The sequence below is a fragment of the Schistosoma mansoni genome, chromosome 1 (assembly GCF_000237925.1).
Source record: "Schistosoma mansoni strain Puerto Rico chromosome 1, complete genome".
Taxonomy (NCBI): domain Eukaryota; kingdom Metazoa; phylum Platyhelminthes; class Trematoda; order Strigeidida; family Schistosomatidae; genus Schistosoma; species Schistosoma mansoni.
This window is the reverse complement of record NC_031495.1, coordinates 22,842,894-22,866,878: the sequence shown is the minus strand read 5'-3', so window position 1 is coordinate 22,866,878 and position 23,985 is coordinate 22,842,894. Positions and strand designations below refer to the sequence as shown.

Here is a 23,985-nt window from a genome sequence, read left to right as displayed (position 1 = left end):
TTGTATGTAAAAGACGAATTCTGCGAGGATATGAGAATTTCGATGGAACTGATAGCTTTGGGAGATTTGTTGGCCAGGATAGACTAAATGCCAGAAGAGTGCTTATTGTTTTCTTTTATCCTGTAGTAAACCAAGAGGATTAATCTTCAGGAATACGATTATTTATTTGCCTGAATGTACGTCCAACATAACTAACTCCACTGGAGCAGTAGAAATAACAAAGAATTTTAGAAAGTGGGACCTTGGAAACTAGATTCCCATCAGACCCAGGTCGGTATGATCACAATTTTCCTAGTGTTCATCTTGATGTCACTGATTTGGAAGTTTTATCTCTTGGTCCCTAATTTTGTGTTAGCCTCAAGTATTAAAAAGGTGAAAATACAGGTTGAAAACGTATTCACGCAAACATGAGGTCTAAAACATTTGTAATAGGAGAATATAGGAATATTTAAATTTATCCTGATAAACTGCCCAGGACAGGGTTGGATGGAGAATACTGATGTGCGGCCTATGCTCCTCCACGAGGGGTAACAGGCGTAAGTAAGTAAATTGTTACTATTAAAGCAGAAATAGCAAATAACAGTGATGGATAGAAAATCTCTACTTCAACTAAAGGAAAATGAAAACCAAGTAATCACCAAACTCAAGAAAAGGTCAATATTAGTCTGTATAGAATAGTTGAATTTATTACTCGACGACTATCCCAAAATTCATAAATGATAGAAAAATGACCTAACGGGAAATACTAAGTGACAACTGATGCCTTAAATAGCTTGGAGCTAACACGTTCACTTTCTTGGAACTTATACTTAAGACTCAGGCTTATTGGTTCTATCACTCACGAGCTATAGAGTATGACAAAAGTTCGTAAAACTGACTTACCACTTTTTCAGATCCAAACTATAGTAAGTTCATGTTAAATTGAGACTTAAAAATGGGTAGTAGAAATTCTAGAATCACTACACAAAGTAATAGATCACTGTGTAAATGATAGTTTCGAATTTACAAATAGAATTAAAAATCTGAAGAGGAGAAATAAAGTCATCACAATATATCATCTCTATTCATGAACATGCTTCTTACAGAAACATTAAATTTCATAAGCAGTAAGCTGCAAAGCCGATGAATATAGATTCGAAACCCTGTTTACTTTTTAAGTGAACTGATTTTAAATGTAATATATATATATATATATATATATAATGAAGTGTCAAATTTTAGGATCCTAACTGTTTATTTCTAATGCGACGAATTATGTGTAACGTACTCTCCCTTTACAATAAAAGTTTTCTAATTTAACCTATAAACGGCCGTGGGAATGAACGTGAAAAAAGTTTCAGATCAAATTGAAACCCCTGTAGAACACTAGTGTTTTATTCTAATCCTATCATTAATATCATTCCATAAACCCTTTTTCATACTATATATTTTCCTGAAAAACTAAAAATCTACTTAAGAATGAGTAGATGCTAAAATTGTCGTTAAAGTTGAAATTTGAAAAAATAAAACAATTCTACTACTTATCAATTAGACTTACCTTTTTATTCATATCTCTGAATGTGAGTAAAAAGGCACGTTTCTTTTGTTCATTTATCATCTTATTATGAAAATATTTTTGACAATCATTTTCAATTTGTTTGCCTTCTATTTGGTTAATAAATATTTTATTGTATTCATTCAATGATAATCAGTTTACCTGCTGATTTATTTAACCATTCTTCTTTTTTTCGTTTCATCTTATCCATCATTTGTTGTTTTAATCCTTCACGTATATATTTCCTATTTATAATATTTCGTCAATTTGAAAATTAGTGATTCAAGTGTCATATATTATTATAATTATCAGTACGAATATGTGATAGGTGAGAATATAAAGATTTCTGATTACTGGAGTTTCAAAAGATATATAATAATTGGTGTACAAAATGTCAGTTTTATCTAAGTAATCAGTTCATTCATCTTATTAAGTTGTTTGAACAAGGAAAATTCCCTTCACAGTTACTTATCAGTTAACGATGGAGTTTTATTTGTTTCCTCCGTAACTTGATAGCACCTTATGAAAAGTTATATGTTTGAGTAATCTATGAAACTCATGCATAGATGTTAATGAATCTTCAAGAAAAACGTTTTGCGCCATTGAATTTTTCTCAAAGTAACAAAGTACTTTAAGTGGCAAATAATAAATTCTCATGAATTCAGTTCTCAATACGTATTCACATGAATATATTTGTATTTTCGATCTAAAGTTAGTTTAAAACAAATCGAATTTCTAGCCTTTCTGATTTTTAGACATAATTGTTCGTTTTGTTGCCATTGTTTTGTATTCATTGATGGTAAATTTATTTTTAATTTGTTTCATTCACGTATCTAAATGGTTTTCAAAAACATAATGTTATGATGATTCTGAAGTCATAAACTAGTAATACACCATTTATTCAAGATTAATTTTGTTTCATTTGTAGTAAGAAAATTAAATCAGTATACTAAAAAAGTATCACAGCATCCCGGTAGTAAAGATAAGAATATTACCGTACGCTGGTTCGAACTCATTAATTATTGAAAATTTAAAACCAGAGTGGTCAAGTGTGGTAGATATTGTGTTGTGCGGTTGTTTGACTTTTGTACTGTTACATACATTTGCCGTACGCAGTCCTAAATTGGTAATTTAATGAAAATCCTAAGAGATAGTTGGAATTGGTATTAGCCAATGGAGTCAAAATATCTGCCCAAATGGATTCACTAATAATGATGTGTTCTTCAGAAAAGCAAATCCTATTTTCAAGAGATAACGTCTACTCGTCATCATCTCTAATCTACCATTTAGCCTTGAATTGATTTGCATGATCAGCCCAGCCTATCAACTTCCCTTCATGTGAAGTGAATCCAGATTTTTGGATTCAGCTGTAGGAATTGAGATTAAGTTACGCCAATAAATGATGCACTAAATCGGTTAGCTGTTTACGTACAGTTAAACTAACGGGATAAATATGAAGTATGTTTAGGATGTGGTGCTCTGTCTAAATCGTACCACTAAGGTAAGTTATAAGACAGATGTACTTTTGTTTGTGGTGTTCGCACAAAAATGCAACCACCAGTACTGGAAAGTAAGAGGCTTGTGTAAGATATGAACATTCAGCGAACATTCTGAATATGTTAGTTGTCTCATAAAAAGTTAATGAATAAGCTGGTAAGGTAATATAATTTAATAAGACAGTAGAGTTCGTGTATAAGGTGGGTGGTAATAAAACCAATCAGTTATGCAAATGCATTACATGTAGCCTTCATTCTTTGACAAAACTCCATTTAGACGAATGATTAGAGTCAGTGACATTATAGAAAATACTCAGTTCGAAATAAATGTCCTTCCATTATCTGTACCTTGTGTGGAATGGAAACAATGGATTTACTAATTTCCAACCTTGTACATAAATCTTCTCCTTTGACTAATTATTCAGTTTGATATAAACAATTGTAAAAGTTTAAAGCAATATAACGTTGAGCTATATTTATCACTGATTCTAATTTTTTAATTATCTAAATGGTAATATCTAATAATAACGAGCGTTCAGGTTATAAATAGGAGTTGACCATGATTTCGCTATATATATCCTAATTTTATAATGAAGTATATTTGGATTACAAGGCGAAAATTAAATATAATAATTTGTCCGTAATGAGCTTTCACTTATCAGAAATTATACCCGTGGCATAAAGGTATGCAGATTTTTAGCCACTTCTCAATTTACTACGAATAAATTCCACATTAAGCCTTTCACCAACTGAATGTCTACAAGTGGTATGAGAAATATTTTATGATTTATCCGTCACATTATCCACCTTCGGTTGATGAAAAACTGGGCATTATGAATTATAGATTACCTATATATGTTCAACGTGGACAGAGGATTTATAGAGATTTGATCTCTTGTGAGACAGAAGTAATTCAGAACTGGTATCACATAGAGAACCACTAAAATTCATAGTGTTTTGAACAGCGGTGTGAACTTACAACAGCACATTTGTTCCGATTTAACGTCACCAGATCCCTATGTTGTCACGAAAATACTAAGCTAATGAAATGCATTTCAGTTGTTCACATTTTTAAATTTATGATATTCTGTGACGATTGTCGAATTTTGTCACGGATGGACTTTGTAATGCTTGTATACTTGAACTCTACCATTCACGTTTCTTCACTAGAACTTTAGGAGTCTAGCTCAAAACTAGTCATTTGAAGGCATATGATTATTATGAGTATATAGGACTACTTGAAATTACTGAATTGACCTGTCTTCTTGTTTTTACATAATGAGACCTTGAAAATTTGATGACATTTATGAGGTTAACTACTTATAGTTGGGAAAACACTCGATTTATGCTTTAAGTGGTAATAAGTAGCCAATCTCTTACTTAAAAGCGTTTTTTAGCAATTATTAAAATAAAATACATCATATCCAGGAGTTTGCTCAAGTTAATTTTTATATTGCTTATGAGTTTACTTTCAAAAATAATCCATAAGGTTATTACAGATCCTACTAAATAATTTGAAAGCTCTGTATATCAAGTAAACAGTTGAGAATATCGTATGTTTATCTGACGAAGGTGGCTAGTTTTACTTAGAATAATTACACTTTTATGGTATACTAGCTACTTCAAAAAACAGCAAGGTTTCTCAATAGATCACATTCGATAACTTTCCGCCCTCCATCAAAGGAATTACATACACTTATAAATCTGTAATTAAAGATTTTAGACTAGTTTATTGATCTCCTTTCTCAATTTTCTTCCAAACTGAATTTCAGTTTTTCCCATGATTATAGATAACTAATCACACTGATTATGAATTTTAGAGTTTGGAAATAATATAAGTTTCAAATGACATGCATAATCCCTTTTTATTAGTAACAATCGCGATGACATACGTTAATACCACATAGTTTTCTGACTCTTGAAATCTAAATACTTTCAGACTTTATCAGACTGATGCATCTTGATTTATTGTTAACTTAACTAACTAGGAATGGTTTTTATAATCGTAAGTATCAAAATTGATGTTCTTATCCTTACTTTTTAAAGAATGTATTTATAGTAGTATGAACAATATATCCACTACAAAAGTTTATTTTTGCTCATACGAAGACTTGGTTGAAAAATGGTCACAGTGATTTTAGCTTCGAAATGCGAACTTCATTGATAACCATTAGTGTCAAAATTTTGTTCGATATAAATATATGATTTAAATACACATACTTTAGGAATGCAAAGTAATCGATTTCTCTGTACTTTCATTATTGTTTTTAAAATATATTTTTAAATAGTTTACCCGTGAATACCATAAACGTTTCATTCTCTGTGTAAAGCTTTTGCTAACCATTATAAAGTGGTTACATGGATTTTCAATTTGTGAAATTCATTGGATCACTGAATATAAGGCTAAATAGCAAAACGTTTGCAACTTTAAAAATACTAGTTTTCCTAAGCTTTCGAGAAATTCTGATCCAGATTAATTATTTCGCAGAAAAGTGATGACTCACATAATTTGATTTTCTAATACTAACCGAACTTTCTTACTTGAGGCTCTTTTCTAGAGATCTAATAATAGGGACAGATAGATTTCCTTCTTTATAAAGTAGTTTGATTTGGTCAACAAATCTGTTTAAGCCTATTGTCTACACTGCTATAAATAAAGGTAGAAACCGTTTTCTTTTATGCCCATCTGCGTATTTATTACATTATTAGTAGTACATCAATTTACTTTGTATTTAATAGAGTAGTATAATCCCGCGTTATAATACTACTACCACTACTAATACTGATAATAATAATGATAAGTGATAATAATAATAAAACTGGTAGTACCATATTGGCTGAACATTATGGTTGAAATGGTTTGACAGTTTTGCTTTTATTAGTGTAAGATTAATGCTATTCTGAAGCGTTCTGTTTACAAATAGACTGAATTGTTCGTGATAAAACTTTAAATTAGTTAAGAAAGGATGGATAGTGACTAGCAGTGGAATCCAGAACGCGCGTTTCGTCTTATTTGGGACTCGTCAGCTGGATATACTTGCATCTCAGAGTTGATGTTCACTCTGGGACTCGAACCCAGTACCTTCCGCTTCAAACGCCATCGCGTTATCCACTCGGCCCCTGAGTCCTGATAACCACTTGCTTGTGCGATGGGGTGATGCAGGTACATCCAGCTGACGAGTCCCGAATAGGATAAAACGCGCGTCCTGGATTCTACTGCTAGTCACTATCCATCTTTGCTTACAATGCTTGTGAATTAAGGCTATATCGAGGCAATACGCACAGTATGCACATATGCCAATTAGAGACAGACCAGTTGCAGTCCTAACACATCGATGGGAAGATTCAAACAAACAATATCGAATGAATTTAAATTAGTTAGTTTGAAAATAAGTAAAAGTAATAACTTACCGATAATCTTCTTTCTCTCGCATATTTCCATAAAAATAATTAGAATAATAATGATGATATCTATCATATTCACTTCTTAACATATGATTGGCTCTTTCATGAATATAATTACTAGCATCAGTTGTTTCAGCTAGCATATTTTTAGCTTGTTTCGAATAAAAATATGGATTAATTCTAGGTGGTGGATTTGGATCATATTTTACCGGTGGTGGATAAACAAGATATATACTACGTGTACGTAATGTTGGTTGTATAGGTGTAGTAATTCTATGCTGATTATCAATTGAATCTGAAGTAGTTGATTTTTCTTTTATTATTCCATTTCTATTCATTGCTTATTAATATATGAAATAATTATATTAACATTATTATAATTTGATTAAGTGAATAAATCTTTTTTTAAAGTACAGTTGTACGTATTCTTCTTTTTATATTATTTTTTAAACCTTATTACTTAGGGAAGAGATGGCTAGCAACTAATCAGCTGATTATTAAATATTTTGGTTTTTCTTTAAAGAAACAGATAAATTAAGGTCACCAATCGAATTTACTTGTTTTTGTATTAATACTTAAAAGAATATCAGATAGCAACTAACAAAGTATTATTATTATAGATAGAACAAATTGTATGACATTTCAAGAAAGGAGTCAATCAATTTGTTAATATTAGTTATTATCATTATAGTACAGTGTTAAGTATTTGAAGAAAGAAAAAATCAGCAGGTATTCGTGATAATAACTATAGTCTAATGTATTTTATTTTGACTTTGGTGTTAAACGGTAGGAGTTAATCATTTGAAGTAGAAGGCGATAAAAAGAAAAAAAAAGTTTGAAAGTGAAAATATAGGGTTTTTAGTGAATATATATTAAAATATTTGACAATATATTCAGTTTATACACATTTCCTGTCAAATAGAGTAACATATATGAACGTGTTATTTGATCAACAGACTTTTAAAAAATAGCGGAAACTGAACAATAAAAATCTCTGTTTAGCAATACAGGATGTGGTAATTTAAAAAAAAAGAACTTAGTGATATTTTGTTTGTAAGACTCTTAATACATAAATTTTCGATTTTATATTCTCATATTATCACCAAGAGTCTCAAGTCTAATTAAGTGAAATTAGGAATCTTGGTCATACAGGCTACTGGAAATAAAAAACACACGTCTGTTTATACAGTCCATTTTGATGTTTTGAGAAGTGGAGAAGAACAGTTCATAATTTTATTTATAATAAGTTGACTGTGACTTGAATAGTTTAGTGATAATGTTTTGGATTGTGGAACTATCTACTAGGGAATGTTATTTCGCTGCAGATTATAAGAAGTCCTTGATGGAGTGTGCTAACTGGTATGACGGAGTTAAAAAGTAAAATTACATTCTTTTACTCATTGTTATTTTTGTTCGTCATTATTTCCGTTTTAATTCAATATGATCATCAATCAGTGTGGTATTTGTTTTACAGTGGTAAATTTTTTATTCGGTAGAGTATTAATTTATTTGAGTGTACTTTCTGTTCAAGATACGATATTCTTGTATTAATTTACCATGAACTATGTTCGGCATGACGCGCGGTGTGATTTGTTATAACTCTAAGTATTTTTTACATATGTGATTTCATCCTAATTAATTATCAAAATGGGTGTACAATCAATATGTAAATGAGTGTATTTTCGACTAGGGTCGTCGTTGTGTTTCGGGTTCAATAAATCTGCACTTGTATCAGTCTGGGTTTTTTCACTTCGAGTCGTGAAAATTGCAGCGGTTCCTCGTTTTACATGTATAAGTAATAAGCAGTTTCGAGATAACGATTAGCGATGACCATTCATAACACTAACAAGCAGGAAATTTAGTTTTGAAGTTCTATGGCTACTACTTTCAACCGCATAACATTGAAAATTGCATTTATAAAGTCACCTGTTCGTCTATTATTTACAATTGTAATAAATTATTTTCTGGAATGAGTACTTGGCAGTTTACTGGATAGAAATATAATATTCAATTTTATTTCTTTTTAACATAAAGTTATGTATTCAATTATTTTTAAGGTTGATTCAGAAATCTTCAAAATTTTGATATTTCATAATATTGGGCTTGAACTTAACATACACATAACACCCTAAACAATTTAGATTTTATCAGTATAAAGTTGTGGAGATTGTTGAGTGATGATTGATATCATGAATCGACAAATGTTAGACCACCATTGAAAACCTGGAATCATTGGACGGCCGCTTTTTCATAGTATGAGACTCCTCAGTGGTGCACATCCAGGATCCCGCACTCAGGATTTGACTCCAGGACCTTCGGTCTCGCACGCGAACGCTTAACCTCTAAACTACTGAGAAGGCGAAAGAACTAAGGTTCCAGGTGGGGATCGTGGATGCTCACCACTGAGGAGTTCCATACTAAGACGAAATGACCGTCCAATGCTTTTAGGTTTTTAATGGTGGTCTAACATTCATCGATTCATGATTGAAATTGAAATTTTCTTCAACAGTCATGTATATTATGAAAGAATACAGGTGTTCGTATTTAGATTCTTTAAAATAACGTCAAAATAATCTACACCGTAATATTTTATGCTTATTCATGACCTTTAATTTATGACTAATTGATGATATATTTTATATATTTATTGAACATACTCAGCTGGGACATAGTGATGCACTTTACTATACTTAAGTGTGCTGATGGTATTTTTTTAAGTTATCAACACACTGACCAAAAAATAGGATGTATTTGTTAGTTTTCGTATTTTTATTTTGAACTAGTACTCAATGAGCAAGTACAAATGCATAAGTGAAAGAACCATAGTGAATTCAACTTCCATTTATTTACTAATAAACACCAACGCTTATGAAGCTAACAGACAATAAAATGTTAAATTTGTTTATTTTCAATTAAAACTGTTTCATTCCCTTCAATCACTTCTTTTTGTGGTTCGGTTTCATAATTTTTATCATTAAAATATCGGAAAATCCAATGGTCTTCTGAATATTTAATACATTCCTGTAGTTGACGGATTCTGTTGAGTAAATGAGTTAGTATAGTGGTAAAACCACTTATTAGTTGAGATTACCTTTCATCCAAAGAATTTTCACGTTCGACCTTTATCAAATGTTCGATCTTCTGTTTATTTGAAAGTAGTGAAAGTAGATCTTTTTGTGCCCTGCTCAATAATAAAGAAAAACACTGAAGGTTGACATTTAAAAAACATGAGTTTTTTAATTACATTAAACTGAACTATACATTTCAAAACTGCTTAGCAGCTTAAATTAATAATGTCTATTGCTTATCCAAGTTAGTGAGAGGTTAGTTATAAGTAGAATGTGGGGAACAAAATCATAAATTTGTTACCAATTTTTGAAACGTTCAGAGTGGTCGTATACAGAAATAACAGATCAGGGTCTTTTCAGTGTAGTGACAATGTAAATATAATATACCGTATGTTATTTATGATAAAGATAAAAGCACTGAGGTTTCTACACACAGTTTAGATAGTAATCTTAGCTAACATTTATCTTGTAGATGGCTATGTACAGCATAAATTTATTTAGTGTTTGAATCGCACAGAATCGGTAAAAGGTTCCATCTTTTCATAATAAAGTAAAACTGGAATAATTTTTAAGCAACACAACACAAACCATCCAATAACTTTTATTTGTATTCTTGTAGAATCATAATGCAATGATATGTAATTTATTGGTTTGTTCAAAGTAATCCTATAATTAAGTCAGGTTTCTATCAATAGATGAAATAACAGGAATTCTTATGTTTTACAAACTGCCTAAACAAATCTGTAGTTATATTTATATGGTTCTTTGATTAATGTTTTATAACCTCAGCTTATTGACCCTTAATGAAGTTTGCACTCAATTGTTGTAAAATGAATATGAAAACATTTACGAAGACGTTTATGAGTCGATAAAGTACCCAAACATAAACTATTTTACTAGTAAATGAATGTATTTATGTAGAGCAAGAGACCTGCTTTGAAGTAATAGCAACCGATTTTAAATCTTGAAAATCTCAAAAGTTGGGCCAAACTGATTCTTGATTTTGACGATCTATATACTGACTGACTAACGACATGCCTAAAATTTTCATGGGAATTTCTAGCGTCGCTTGCGTTAGAATTTATTGTTTAGTGTAACCATATTAACTCAATATCGTGTACCTGGAATAAGTAACCAAGTTATAACTAATTTTGTTCCTGTCTTAATGAAAGTTTGGTAATGTTGTAGACGGTAACCGTTGATATATTTTTTTAAATATTATGTATTACAAATATTATGAAACTTGATATAACTTGTTAGGTTACTATGTAAAATATTACGAACATGTAAACCCTGTTTGTTAAAAAGTGACTCAGGTCATATATCACTTAAGTGTTATTAATTTACTTAATTTTATTTAAGCTAAATAGTATAAGTCATTGGAAAGAAAGTTAACAAAAGCAAGGAGTGGTATAGTTTGATGAACATGCAAAATATCCGTTAAAAAAACTACACTTTGTATCTTAGTATATCGAAAATATTACGGGACTAAAATCACTGGGTACTCACTATGTCGTTATTTAGTGAGAGTCCAATATTTAAGATTTACTATCAACAAAAAAATTTTTCTTCATATAATACCACTTTATAAATCCTACATGAATATTCATTGACCCATGGTTGAAATAAAAGTTTTTTATTTATGACTTGAGGTGTGTTTATAGATATATATACATATACGTACTTTTGTTCTCTTTGTCGTCTGATATCTTGTTTTTTGATTAACAATTTTTTCTTAACTACAAAAAAAGAAATAATTAAATTAATTTTTCCCTAACTTTGTATATCTTGAATTTCTTCATTAATTTTTCTCAATTCTTCAATTGCTAAATAATCAAAAGTTTATTAATAGTTATTTTTCTTATATAACCTGATTCGATTCGACTTTTTATTAAGCTGGATTCAGTTTTTGTTGATGACAATATATTTTTTAATCTTTCTTTTTCTAAAATATACAAAAAAAATTTTGTAACAGTTCATTATTAATCTATTCTACCATTACCTTCTAATGTTTCATTCAGACTTTTTTGAAACTTTTGGGTATTTCTGTTATCTTTCTCCATTGAATTCATTGTGAATCTGTTGTTTTTTTGGACAAGAAAACGTCTTGGCGATTTTGTTTCTTCTATTGCTGTTAATAATCTATTATAAACAAAACTACATAAAGAAGTTACATTTGAATACAAAACTTAGTTCTCATTAATAACAAATTAAAGTTCATTTTAAACTTATTTAACATTTATTAGTGTTTTAAATACTAACGTATAAAGCTATGGATATTACTTCATAAAGGTTAAATGCATTTTAAACTTGCTATTTTCTTTTAGATGAGACGCAAGAGTTCTGTAAACAAATATCCGAATGGAGAACTAGTTTTACAAGATGGTTAAATTTATTTTGGTTTGTTATTATATTTAACATTGTATGATTTGTGGCATAGTTATTTTGGCAGTACAATGCCTAACTCATCCCTAATATGATGAAACTCCTTAAAATTGTCTATCAAAAAAAACATTCTCATTTATATGGCGAGAGACCTGGGTACTAAACAGAAACGTTATATGTTTCCCATTTTATCTCGAAAATAAGACGTTTATAAATATTTATTGAATAATTTCTTGTTTTTTCTATATTGATAGATCACTGCTTAAAAAATATATTCATTTTGTATTACTACTTTTAATACAAAGGAGTTTATAGTTTAAAATCTGAGTGAAAATTAGGTGAATGTCATAATATATGTTCTGGAAGTAGATATACATCAAATCTCCCTGTTTACATTAAGATAGTGTAAGTTGATAGTTTTAGCCCAGTCAATAAAACTTGCAAAACTAACTAGAAATTCAGACTAAAACAATAACCCTTTCAATTGGTAGCCGAAAACTAGACCGTTTTTGTAGATTAAATTATTTACTTCTGGGATCCAATTAAAATTCTACAAAAATACTTGGGTAAAGCCGTTATATGCTACTTATGTTTACAGATATAAGTAGTATATAACACCGATCAGAAGTGGAATGCCATCTACATGCTCGTTTGGTTACCGTTTCTTGAATAGATGGTAGTTTAAGCTACACCACCAGTTTCGATAGCTTCTGAGCCAGAATATTATTTCTGTTCTAGTTGTGAAATTTATTTCGTTGACATTATGCTTTTACAATCAGTAACACTTGAAAATTTCTTATATTTTCTGAAAAGTGATGACTGATGTCAACAAGAACGAGGCAGGTTTACTTCTTTCTATTCAGAACATGAGGGTCAACCGCAGTCAGCTATAAATTGAAATTGTATTATATAATAAAACTGTTTGGGGATGTTATAGTTATATCTCTGTACAAAAATTTATATTTCTTTTTCGTAGTAATGTATCCGCGAACTGAAATCTATCTGTCTGTGTAGACGTTTATTTAGAAATTTAAATTAAGATGCTTAAAACACCATTAGAATCAGATTATTCCATGTTGACTGTTGTTCCTCGTTATATTTACCATAACTAATTTATTTAGTTATAGAGGATGTCGGTTTATAAGCACAAATTTGAGAAGTAGGAGTAATTTTTATAGTACTACTTCAGGAAAATTCATTTCAAGTCTCTTTTAACTCTTTAAGTTTAATGAATATGTAAACTAATGACTTTGAATTTAAATGACTTATTTGACCGACTGTTAACGGCCACTTAAAATATCCATCTACCTAGTCAAATATTTCAAAAATGAATGTAACTTCGACTAATTATAGAAGAATGGAGGTTAACTCTTGATTGATGATGCTAAAAGATTTTAGTCCATCAACTTGATACTCTGTGCTACAGAGACGTTCCACAATAGCACTGCTAAAAACCCTTCTCGGGTTGGTTGTAGCTATAGTCATCAAATGACTCAACCATTTCATATGTATTCCAAAGGAAGCAGTTGCAAGTCTTTCCTTACGACAGTCACTTCATCTTCTGTTTGTTTTATCATCTTCGCAATTTAGATCTCTCCTATATTAATTCTATTGCTTTTTTCGAATTCATGGCATTATTTTTTAACTGACTGATGTCAACTTATGTTATTCTTAATCGTTATTAATATATTTCCGACTGATTAACTATATAATCAATTAGTTGTTTTTACCTCTATGACCTCTTGTTACTATGTCTAACGGTCTAGAATCTTTTCTCACAAACATTTATTTACAACGCTCTTTTTATGTCCACACTATCCTTTCTCCAAAATGATGATACATACACGTTTTTATTGCTATAAGTATGTAAACTTTACAATAATTTTGATTTTCCGCAATTAGAGGCTGTAAACAGCTGATGAGAACCATACAAAATAAAATAAGTTCATTGTATTCTGCCCGATTCTTTATTTTTGCTTTATTCAATACTGTGTTGGACTAACTGGGGACTTACCAACAGGGAAGTATGATATTTATCGTTTGAAACGTCGTGATCAAAAATGACTGTAATAAAACTCTCTCCTTTATTTCATTATGTATTTATTCATACACGCTATAAAGCAAAAAGTCGAAAATTATTTTGGAAATCCTACAATAAGGTGTAAATCACGTTTTATTTCCATATCTTGATACAAATAAATCCTTGCAATTTTTCTACAAAAACTCGATAAAATGACATTTGAATATGCGACCTGAGCATTTGAGATCAGTTCATTAAGTCTATGTTTATTGCTAATTGGTGAATTATTCACAAAATATAAGTTGGGCAGTGGTCTAAAATACGTTCATTAATATAATTTTCTACTTTACAACCAGTTTTCTTACTTAATGTCAACAGTGTTTATTACTAATTTGCCTAAAATTTAATAAGCCGAAAAAAATGAACGTTAAATCAGAAATATCTATATGAATCAACTTTGCACATCAATTATCGATCCCAATGTTTATTAATATTGGCTAGAACATATGTGGAAACGACAACTTGAAGACAAGAATAAGAACCTCCATTATTTTGATGATACATTTAACGGTTGTTTTTAGTGACTTTTTAATGCATCTGGCGAAAATAGTTTTTGCGAAAATGTTCTTATTTTAATTACGAAGCTATAGGCCGATAAACATAACAATGCCAGAAGGGTAAATCCTTTAGGATTTATTTGTTCTATTATTCCAGAATTTAGATAACGGGATTTAGTGCCCTGCAGCAAGCCACTTAGCTCAGAGAGCGAAAGATTACTAAAATCATCCACTTGAGCTGTCACTCTTCTCCATCATCGTAATTTTAACTTCATATTAAAGATTTGTCTTCGTAAAACGTTTTAGTTTGGCTTAGTATTTTCTTTATGACCTTTTCTTATTACTTTCAATAAAAGGCCTTCATGAAGCTCCACCAAAACCACTCAACAATCAGATTGTTTCCAAAAAAAGTGTTTTTCTGTTAACCTTTACATAAGTGTTATAGATGCTGGTCCCCAAAATAACGATTTTTTGTGTTTTGTCTGATTACAATACATAGAATCTTTTTCATATACATGGGGCAGAATACTTTTGTTTTGAAACCTGGGGATGAATTGAAATTTTTATTTGGTCTCAAATCCCCTTTCAGTTCATGAGTTGTTCTTAAGTGACATAAATCCCCTTCTGCTAAAATTATCAGTGAAACTTAATCTCCATTCAGTTTTTTTCCTAAAGATTATTGTTGAAAAAACTAGTACTTGATATTACGCAGTCAAAATTCGAAATATTCCTGGTATGACGTAAAGTTTTACAGGTATGTGACGTAAAAAGGCTATCCTGATTTCGATGTCCAGAGTTCAAGATCAGTTGTCTACGCAGTTTAGAATCATCTCTGATTCAAACTAAAAAATGTTGTAAACTTCTTAAAAATCGTGTCAAAAAAGTGTATCCAGTTAAAAAGATCACAAATTTAAACTGAGGTATACCCATTTACTTGTCTGCAACCATGCTTTAAGGCAGAATATATTGTGGTTCAAATAAAAATACATCACATCTTTTGGAAACCTTCAAGACTTTTGCAAAAAGAAAAAAAATGACTCCAGAGATCATTTTCAATTTTATGTTTTCGTTATTTTATCACAAATACCTAAATTCCAACTGGCCGCCTTTGTTTCACTGAGTTTATTAGAGTCATTTTACGAGCAGTCTTCACTCTTATAAAATATAAGTGCAGAAATTATGTTAGAATTTTACCCTGTAGCCAGTTCTCATAAAACAGAGAGTTTGACAATTCTGTTGTAAATAACAGTTCCTAAGGAATACCAAAGATGTTAGATATAAAAATTTATCAATCCAGTGTACTTTAAAAATGTATATGTCATGTTTTATGTTAAATCAATTATTTTGACATGGTTAACAAAAAATGAACCATATAAGTTATATTTTAATTACATTAAATTGTGAATAACCTATAGAACGCGTTACCTCTAATTCATTATTTATGAAGTGGTATTTACTCATTTTTATTTTGTAGCTAATATGTGTCTGTGAAGATGCTATTTATTAGAGAAAAATCCAATCGTGTAGACAAATTTTTATATGCATTATTTAGAGGCTTGCACTTGTTATCCAAACTAGTGATCAGTGTCGGTCGGTTAGATTGCATCATCAAATAGCATCTACTGACGGACAGTTTTTCATTACGTTATTAACCCTAACCATACATATTATTCACAAAACTTTGAACTTGTCTTTTATAGTATAGTAATACTGAGTGGAGTATGAATCTGTATTCTCACTACAGTTAGTGAGGTACAAAACGAACCTATTTGCTTTCTTGGTATTTTATGCATTCTCAAAATTTAACGTAATGAAGAATATCGGTAAGAGACGGAATGAGGTCGTTTTGTGATAAATAGAGCAAAATATTTTGTGATAAGTTATCCATTAGGAAGAAAAGCCGCAATAGGCTGAAAACAACTGTTTTTCATTGTGATATATTTTGTGTTTACAACAAAAAAGGTGAACTATTACTTTAGTTTAATTAATGCCTTGCTTTTCTTAACAAAACCTGTAGGTTTTTAAAAACTATGGAATTTGAATTAGGGATTTTTAAATATGTCTGTATGTATGTCTTTTACCATAACTAATGGAAATTAAAAAGCGTTAAACAAAAAAGCCTTTATAGTTTTGGTTAGCAAGAGAACCCCTGAGAGTATGATACGTCATCATCAAGCCTTTGTTTACTTTGATAATAATAATCAATAATTTTGGGTAGTTGTATTTTTCACATGCACTTACACACACAAAAGCATTCTCCCACAAAACTTGTAGAATCACCGATGTAGATGGCGTATGTCAAATTATTGAGGGCCTACTCAAGTTAGATGGAAATAGTGTGACCAACAGCTAACGTCAAAAATACAAAGGATGTTACTAAGGAAATATATTGATAAGAATGAGCACAGAAAAGACAGTGAGACCATCAACGCATGGACCAGTCCATGGCATGCGATTAACTGATGCGCGTTGGTCGTCCTTGACCCTGACGGGGATCGATGATCTGTTTGATATTCACTGACCCTAGAAACTTTACGATAGACAAAAAGTAGTGTCTTATTACAAATGTGTTTTTACTGAATACCAAAACCATATACTGAAAGTTTTAATTATATGACAAAGCAAAAAGGCAAATGTTTGCATCTCGAGTAACCAAATGTTCTTGTAAATTCAGCAGTTGAGTATGAAAAGTAGACCAGCTAGATGAAAATAAAGTATAACTCTACACATTACCTAACTTTGTACAGGTGTTGAACAAGCTTGTATCATTCTAGAACTGTTCGTAATCAAACAGCATCAAAGAAACAGGAATTTAAAATGTTTAGAGCTCAAAATTTTGTGTTTAGTTCGTGGAATAAAGTTTTTACATTTTCGACTGTTTAAAAAGTAAATGCTCTGGGTTCTTGCAAGCTAAAGTAAATGGAGAGTATTTTGAGGTAAAACAAATCTGTAATACAATAGTAGCTAACTATACACGTGTGATAGTTGACAGAATGTGATGGAAATCAACATAACGCATCTCTTTTTGTTAGGCTGAAACTTTGCTAGCACCTTAGGTTTTGGTGTCAATTGATCTCATATTATCAGTCCAAATCGTCGATAGCAAAATCTGGGATTTTCGCATTATGCGTAAGTCGGTAACTACAAATAGCGAAAAGTGTGCGTTATGTACCTCGAAATATCAGCTTTGTAAATCTTTAAGAAAAATATGTACCATGAGTTATATTGGAACCAGTAAAGTTTTAAACAAGAAATTTTGCGTTTATTAAACTTTCCAATAATCACTTCATTCCAATTCAAATGATTGTGGACGGAATAGAAGAAGCATTAGCATAACGGATTTATCTATCTAGTGGCAATGAAAGCTAAAGATAAAGCACACTTGGTTGACAAGTCATTGAGGACCTCACAGTCTGAGTCACTCAATGCACTATCGCACTCTGATAGAACGGCAGAACATCATCCTAGTGCGACTGAAAGGAATTTAATATCATCGAATATTATTGTGAGTAAATTGCCAGAGTCTAACGATCCAGATCCTAAGGTTAGACACACCCATGACTTAGAGAGGCTCGGAGAATATATCCGTAGCATATTATCAGATAACACTAGAGGTGTTCAAGTCAAAAAATTAGTTAGAATAGGTAAAAGGGCCGATGACAGTGTTCTACCCCGACCGTGTAGACTCCTTAAGGTAATCTTAGGGTCGGAGAAACAACGTAATCTTCTGTTAAGTAGCGCTCGAAGTCACGACAACTCTGGCATTCGAATTAGACCGGATGTGTCTCTTGAAGATAGAATAAAAAGGAAGACGGCACTAGCTGAACTAGAAACCCGTCGACAGAACGGTGAAGAAAATCTCTGATTGGTGGGTTTTCGAATAGTCAGGTCTTGGAAGCGAATGCTACCAAGGCCTGTGTGGATAGGTCGTTCTCCCTAGGAGTTTTATATGCCAACGCCCGTAGTCTAAGACATAAATTCTACGAGCTAGGAGCATTAGTGGACGAATTAAGGCCACTCATTGTAGCTGTGACGGAAACTTGGTTAGTCCATGACTTCGATTTCACCCCAGAATTATCCGGATATCATTGTTTAAGAAGTGATAGACATAGATGCAGGAAAGGAGGTGGCGTCCTTCTATACATAGCCAATAGTATAAATATCCGCTCCTCCGTTTGCGAATCCCATGATAGTGGAACTAGTGAAGTCATTAGCTGTGAGCTCACTGTCGGATGTTGTACATTTGCACTCGGTGTCATCTATCGCAGCCCAATCTGCTTAGCTGATGACTTTATTTTAGAGCACATTCGGCTATGGAGTGCAAATAACAGATGCTTGATATTAGGAGACTTTAATGCACCTGACATTAGTTGGACTGAGATGACCACGAAATGCTCTATAAACTCATTTGATAGCAGGCTCTTGGAAACAGTAATGGAACATGCATTAGTACAGCATGTATCCAAACCTACACGTTTTGGTGTAAACCAAGGTTCTTCTCTGTTGGACTTGGTAATTACCCATGAGACTGAGTATATTGCCAACCTAATATTCTTCCCCCGTTAGTAAATAGCGATCACGCTGTTTTATCATTCACGTTTAGAGCTAGCGATATGATATAGGATCAGATTAAGCCTCGCCCAAACATATGGAGAGCTAACATACCAGCCATTCAGGATTGTGCTACTAAGATAGATTGGTCAGTAGATACTAGCTCATCAGTTGACGAGGCGTGGCCTGTATTTGAAGGCAAGTTTAGTGCAGTCACGTCCCCGTTCATACCATACTTGGTACCACGTAGACCGAACAATAGTCCACCGTGGATAAATAAAGAAGTTAAGAAACTTCTTAGGCGTAGGAAAAAACACTGGAACATGTTCATCTCTACTGGCTTAGAACAGTACATATCCAGTTATTGTAAGATTAGAAATACTTGTAAAGCGTTAATTAGTAGGACTAGATGGTCATACGAAAAACAATTGGTTAGGGATTGCAAACATAGTCCAAAACGGTTATTCTCGTATATAAAGAGGCGAACTCAGAGAAGTGATGGAATACCACCACTTTTGATACAAGAAAATCCGTTAAGTTTGGCAAGAAATGATACCGAAAAAGCGGAAGCTTTTTCGAAATATTTCAGTAAACTTTTTTCTACCAATAATGAGGACCGATCACCTATTCATTGTGATTGTGGCGACTTGTTGATGGACCCTGTAGTTATTAGGAAAGAAACTGTTTTAAGGCTACTTCAGCATCTCAAACCTGATAAGTCTAGTGGTCCTGATGATATTCATCCTCGGATTATGAAAGCCCTCTCAGATGTTATTGCTGAACCCTTAGCGATACTGTTTGATATGTCCCTGCGGCAGTCCAGATTGCCCAGAGACTGGAAAGACGCAATAATCAGTCCGGTGTATAAGGCTGGGAGTAGGGATTTAGTTAGTAACTATCGACCCATCAGCTTAACTAGTGCAGTTGTAAAACTAATGGAAAAAATTATTAGGATGGCTGTTATAAACTACGTGGAAAGACATAATCTTTTGTCAAAGGAACAACATGGTTTTCGAAAAGGTCTATCATGTTTGACAAATCTTCTCATTGCAAGAGAAGATTGTGCTGAGGCAAAAGATCGCAATATTCCTGTAGATGTCATTTTCATAGATCTAGGTAAAGCCTTTGATAAGGTTTCCCATTCTGGTCTTAAATTAAAACTGGAAAGTTTTGGAATTCATTATGCAGTCATAGACTGGATAAGTGACTTTCTTCACGGAAGGAGACAAAGGGTAAGAGTAAATGGGGCTTTCTCATCGTGGGAACTAGTAAAAAGTGGCGTCCCCCAAGGCACGATTTTAGGTCCTCTTCTCTTTCTACTTTATATAAATGAATTACCAGCTATAGCTTAGTCATCCGTCTTACTAATCGCCGATGACATTAAGATTTGGAGACCCATATATAGTATGTCAGACAGAATAGTTTTACAGGAAGATCTTAACTCATTAGTGGCATGGATGAACGGGTGGTCACTAGAAGTAAACCCTAATAAAAGTGTAGTGATGCAATTAAATAACTACGATGATTCGTATCACTACACAATATGGGGACTAGTGTTGCCCAAAGTAAGAAACTATAAAGATTTAGGAGTCATACTAAGTAATGATCTCAAAACAACCAGTCACTGTAAGGCTGCTGCTGCAAAAGGCTATAGGGTATTATGGTCTATTCGTAGATCTTTCCGGTATCTGGATGGGGAAATATTTAGATTATTATACCCAACTTTCGTACGGCCACATTTGGAATATAGGATTCAAGCAGCGAGTCCTTGTTTCAAATATGAGGCGGATATGTTGGAACGAGTCCAACGCCGCGGGACAAAAATGGTAAAAGGCCTATCTGGCCTATCTTATGAAGACAGACTGAGACACCTCAACTTATTTCCGTTATCTTACCGGCGAATACGGGGTGATCTAATATTAGCATATCGTATCCTGAACGATGATCTTGGTACTAACATGTCCTATCTTTTCCTCCCGTCTAGGGCTGATCATTTGAGAGGACATTCAAAGAAAATCCAAAAACCGAGATCGAATCGTCTACGTCTGGAGTTTCGTTTCTCGCACCGAGTAGTGAATTACTGGAATTCTCTACCGGAACACGTAATATCAGCACCTTCTGTTGATATATTCAAGACGAGATTGGACCTCCACAGTGTAACAAACTGCAAGGATTAAAATAGGTCACTAGACCTCCTATCCTTATTACTGAAGACTGAATTAACAGTACTTCCAATTAGAGACTAAGGCATACAAAACAATCGAAAGGGGGATGATAGCAACTAATGTTCTGAGTCCCAAGGTATCCGTCAAGTATACCTTTGATAGACTACTGAGAAGTCGTCTGAAAAATCATATCCAGAGCAAATTCCACGATGTGTGGTCGAAAAAAGAGGGACATATGGGGACGAAAATTGTGAAATCAAATAGCTTAAAATAGCTAAATATTTATATGTCGGTCACATATTTAAAATGTCGACTCAATTTCAACCCTTAATGACTATAAAGCTGTGAATAATATTTTCAAGCCCTCGAAAACACTTTCATTTAAACTAGTACTGTGAAGTGCCAAGTAGACAAAATTCCATACAGGAACAAATATAGGCCGAAATTTCGCCTGATTACTACGTTGTTAGTATGAAAGTGCTTATATATATATATATATATATATATATATATATATATATATATATACTCCTCTCAACAATGAGGAGACGAAACTTTATATCTTTGTCTTTGGAACCAGGTTCAGAATTAGGTAGGCTAGAGATTAAAATTCTGATATTATGATCTGATAAGTCACCTGTTTTATTCCTAAGAGATTGGTTACGATGTGCTGCACTGAACGAATATTGTTTGTACGAAAACAGATAACATGTTTTACTTTAGCGCCATATCAGCTTGTTAAACAAAAACACATTTATCTCATGTCACCTGACGTTCATCAGCCTTGAACTAATATGTTGTAGTCATATTTCAATTCGAGAGGCACAAATGACTGACAACACACTCGAGGTTTCTATTTATTTATCTCAATCATCCATGTGAGATTTCTCATTTTTTATCCTTTTATTTACCACTTTTCGAAATCGTCTCATTACAATGCAAATTACTTCTGTTTAGTGAAGCCCTAGATTTTTTTGCTGTACATTTGATTGCTAGTGTTATTTTCCTCCATCATGCGAACCCGTTCTACTCTACTAAGCATTGAGACTCATTGTTCTTTATTTTTATATTTGTTCATCCTAAGACTATTTCGCTACAGTTCACCCATTTAACAAAAGGTAGTATGGGTATCATCTATTGATTTGTCAAACATTGGTCTGTTTCGGAAAATTAGCTATCGCCTTAATTTCATATCGAACTCCTTTGGTACTCACATGTTCGTCTGTGTTTCAGCATCACGTTCACAATCGACTGCCATGGAGATTTTTCCTACGCTTGAAAAGGAACGTTGAAGTTTGTCATGTCCACAACCAATACCAAGAGCTTTTCTGTACGCACTTTGCATCAATTTTAAATTCATTATGCAGGTGAATTGCATGATTACTTAGCAGCACCACAATTCTAGCACCCGAATAACAATTTCGGACCAGGTGTACGTTGGCCGTGGTCACAATCTGCAGGCGCCTCCATTTTCGAACAAACTATAACGAATGTAAATCAACACTACTGTATTAATCTTTATACCTAATTATCAACTCCCCGTTGAATTCACACGAATATCCTGCCATTTATTTTCATTGATTTCATCAATTTAATAACCCTAAATTTTTAGTATCTTTTTTGTTAGTCATTGTGGTGAATTAATCATCATGCCTGTAAAAGTGGAATGCATTAGCTCTATCCCAGAGATACTATTACGTTTGACATTTGTCCGTGTTTTTGTCTACGGTGTCATCGTAAATTTCCATACATTCACTCACAGGCCTGTTTCCGGTGTTAAACCTATACAATATTAATTCAATCTATTGTCTTTATTCAAACTTCTTTTAATGCAACATATTCGTTACTTCCGTACGAGCACATCAATTATACGATCTAAATATACATTCAGAAGTATTGATATTTGAGTTCCTATGTAAATATATCGTTGTGAGCTATACAGTTGTAGAAAATAGTGTACCTGTAAATAAATCCCCAAAATCAATGGCTTTCTAAGTATTCGACATTGGATGCTGACCGCACTGTTTAAGTGAACTTGTTTGACTGAAGGCTTTCGGTCATGCATCCGTACCAGATCACGTTTTGACCCAGCGTGGGACACTGCTCCTACGTTCACTAGCCAGCTTAGAATAAACGCTTCTCGATATATTGATAACGTACCAAATATATCTTTCCTACCTCTTCTCGTCTGACTTCTGATTTCCATTAGTCGGGGGAAAGCTTCGCATATAGAAAGTGCTACTGGTAACAGGTTGTAAAATCGGAATACTAGTCGTATCTTCAATAGATATAACTCGCGGCGTAACTTTATTCGTTGTACTTATGACTGTAATCTACATGTATACTTTCTTATAATTCTGGTTTCATATCTTTTTTGGGATTTCAATGTATTTAAAATGCCTCGTTAACTCTAAGAAGCAAAATATGAGTGAGCACATAGACTGATAAAGTAATCATGCAGGTTTTGTCCTTCTCGGTATTCTTTATTTGATGATGAAAGTGGTCCGCTTAACGAATAGGAAAAAAGAATAATGACTTTGAGACGCTTAAGCGTTACATTCAGACATTTACTGTCAACATTTTCGCAGCTGGAATCTTGGGTCTGATTGTTCATTTACAATCCAGATATATTATAGTTCCAAGTTTATATAATATTTCATTTTGATCAACATTGAAAGACCAAATCAACATTTGAAGACGTACAAAGATAATGCAACATATCTTTGTTTGTCCTTCAGTCATTTCGCTTATATGCAACTAGTTTATCAATTAGTTACCATGTTTACAAAGTCAGTTGAACACGT

At 32.5% G+C, this 23,985-nt stretch overlaps 4 protein-coding genes across 4 annotated transcripts; 1 reads left to right on the top strand and 3 right to left on the bottom strand.

The window, feature by feature from the left end:
- Positions 1-139: 139 nt before the first annotated feature.
- Positions 140-6,773, bottom strand: Smp_161040 (hypothetical protein; the record flags this gene model as incomplete). The annotated part of the gene is made up of 2 exons (XM_018793693.1): positions 140-200; positions 6,442-6,773. The coding sequence occupies 2 exons, from the start codon at positions 6,771-6,773 to the stop codon at positions 140-142; spliced, it is 393 nt and encodes a 130-aa protein (XP_018648180.1).
- Positions 6,774-9,327: 2,554 nt separating this feature from the next.
- Positions 9,328-9,669, bottom strand: Smp_161050 (hypothetical protein; the record flags this gene model as incomplete). Its single annotated transcript, XM_018793692.1, has 2 exons — positions 9,328-9,472; positions 9,527-9,669. Coding segments are annotated over 2 exons (288 nt in total), but the record flags the coding sequence as incomplete, so codon positions are not given.
- Positions 9,670-11,329: 1,660 nt separating this feature from the next.
- On the bottom strand, positions 11,330-11,575 carry Smp_161060 (hypothetical protein; the record flags this gene model as incomplete). The annotated part of the gene is made up of 2 exons (XM_018793691.1): positions 11,330-11,448; positions 11,506-11,575. The coding sequence occupies 2 exons, from the start codon at positions 11,573-11,575 to the stop codon at positions 11,330-11,332; spliced, it is 189 nt and encodes a 62-aa protein (XP_018648178.1).
- A 7,764-nt stretch (positions 11,576-19,339) lies between these two features.
- Positions 19,340-20,368, top strand: Smp_187770 (hypothetical protein; the record flags this gene model as incomplete). Its single annotated transcript, XM_018793690.1, has 1 exon — positions 19,340-20,368. The coding sequence occupies one exon, from the start codon at positions 19,340-19,342 to the stop codon at positions 20,366-20,368; it is 1,029 nt and encodes a 342-aa protein (XP_018648177.1).
- Between the last annotated feature and the right edge of the window lie 3,617 nt (positions 20,369-23,985).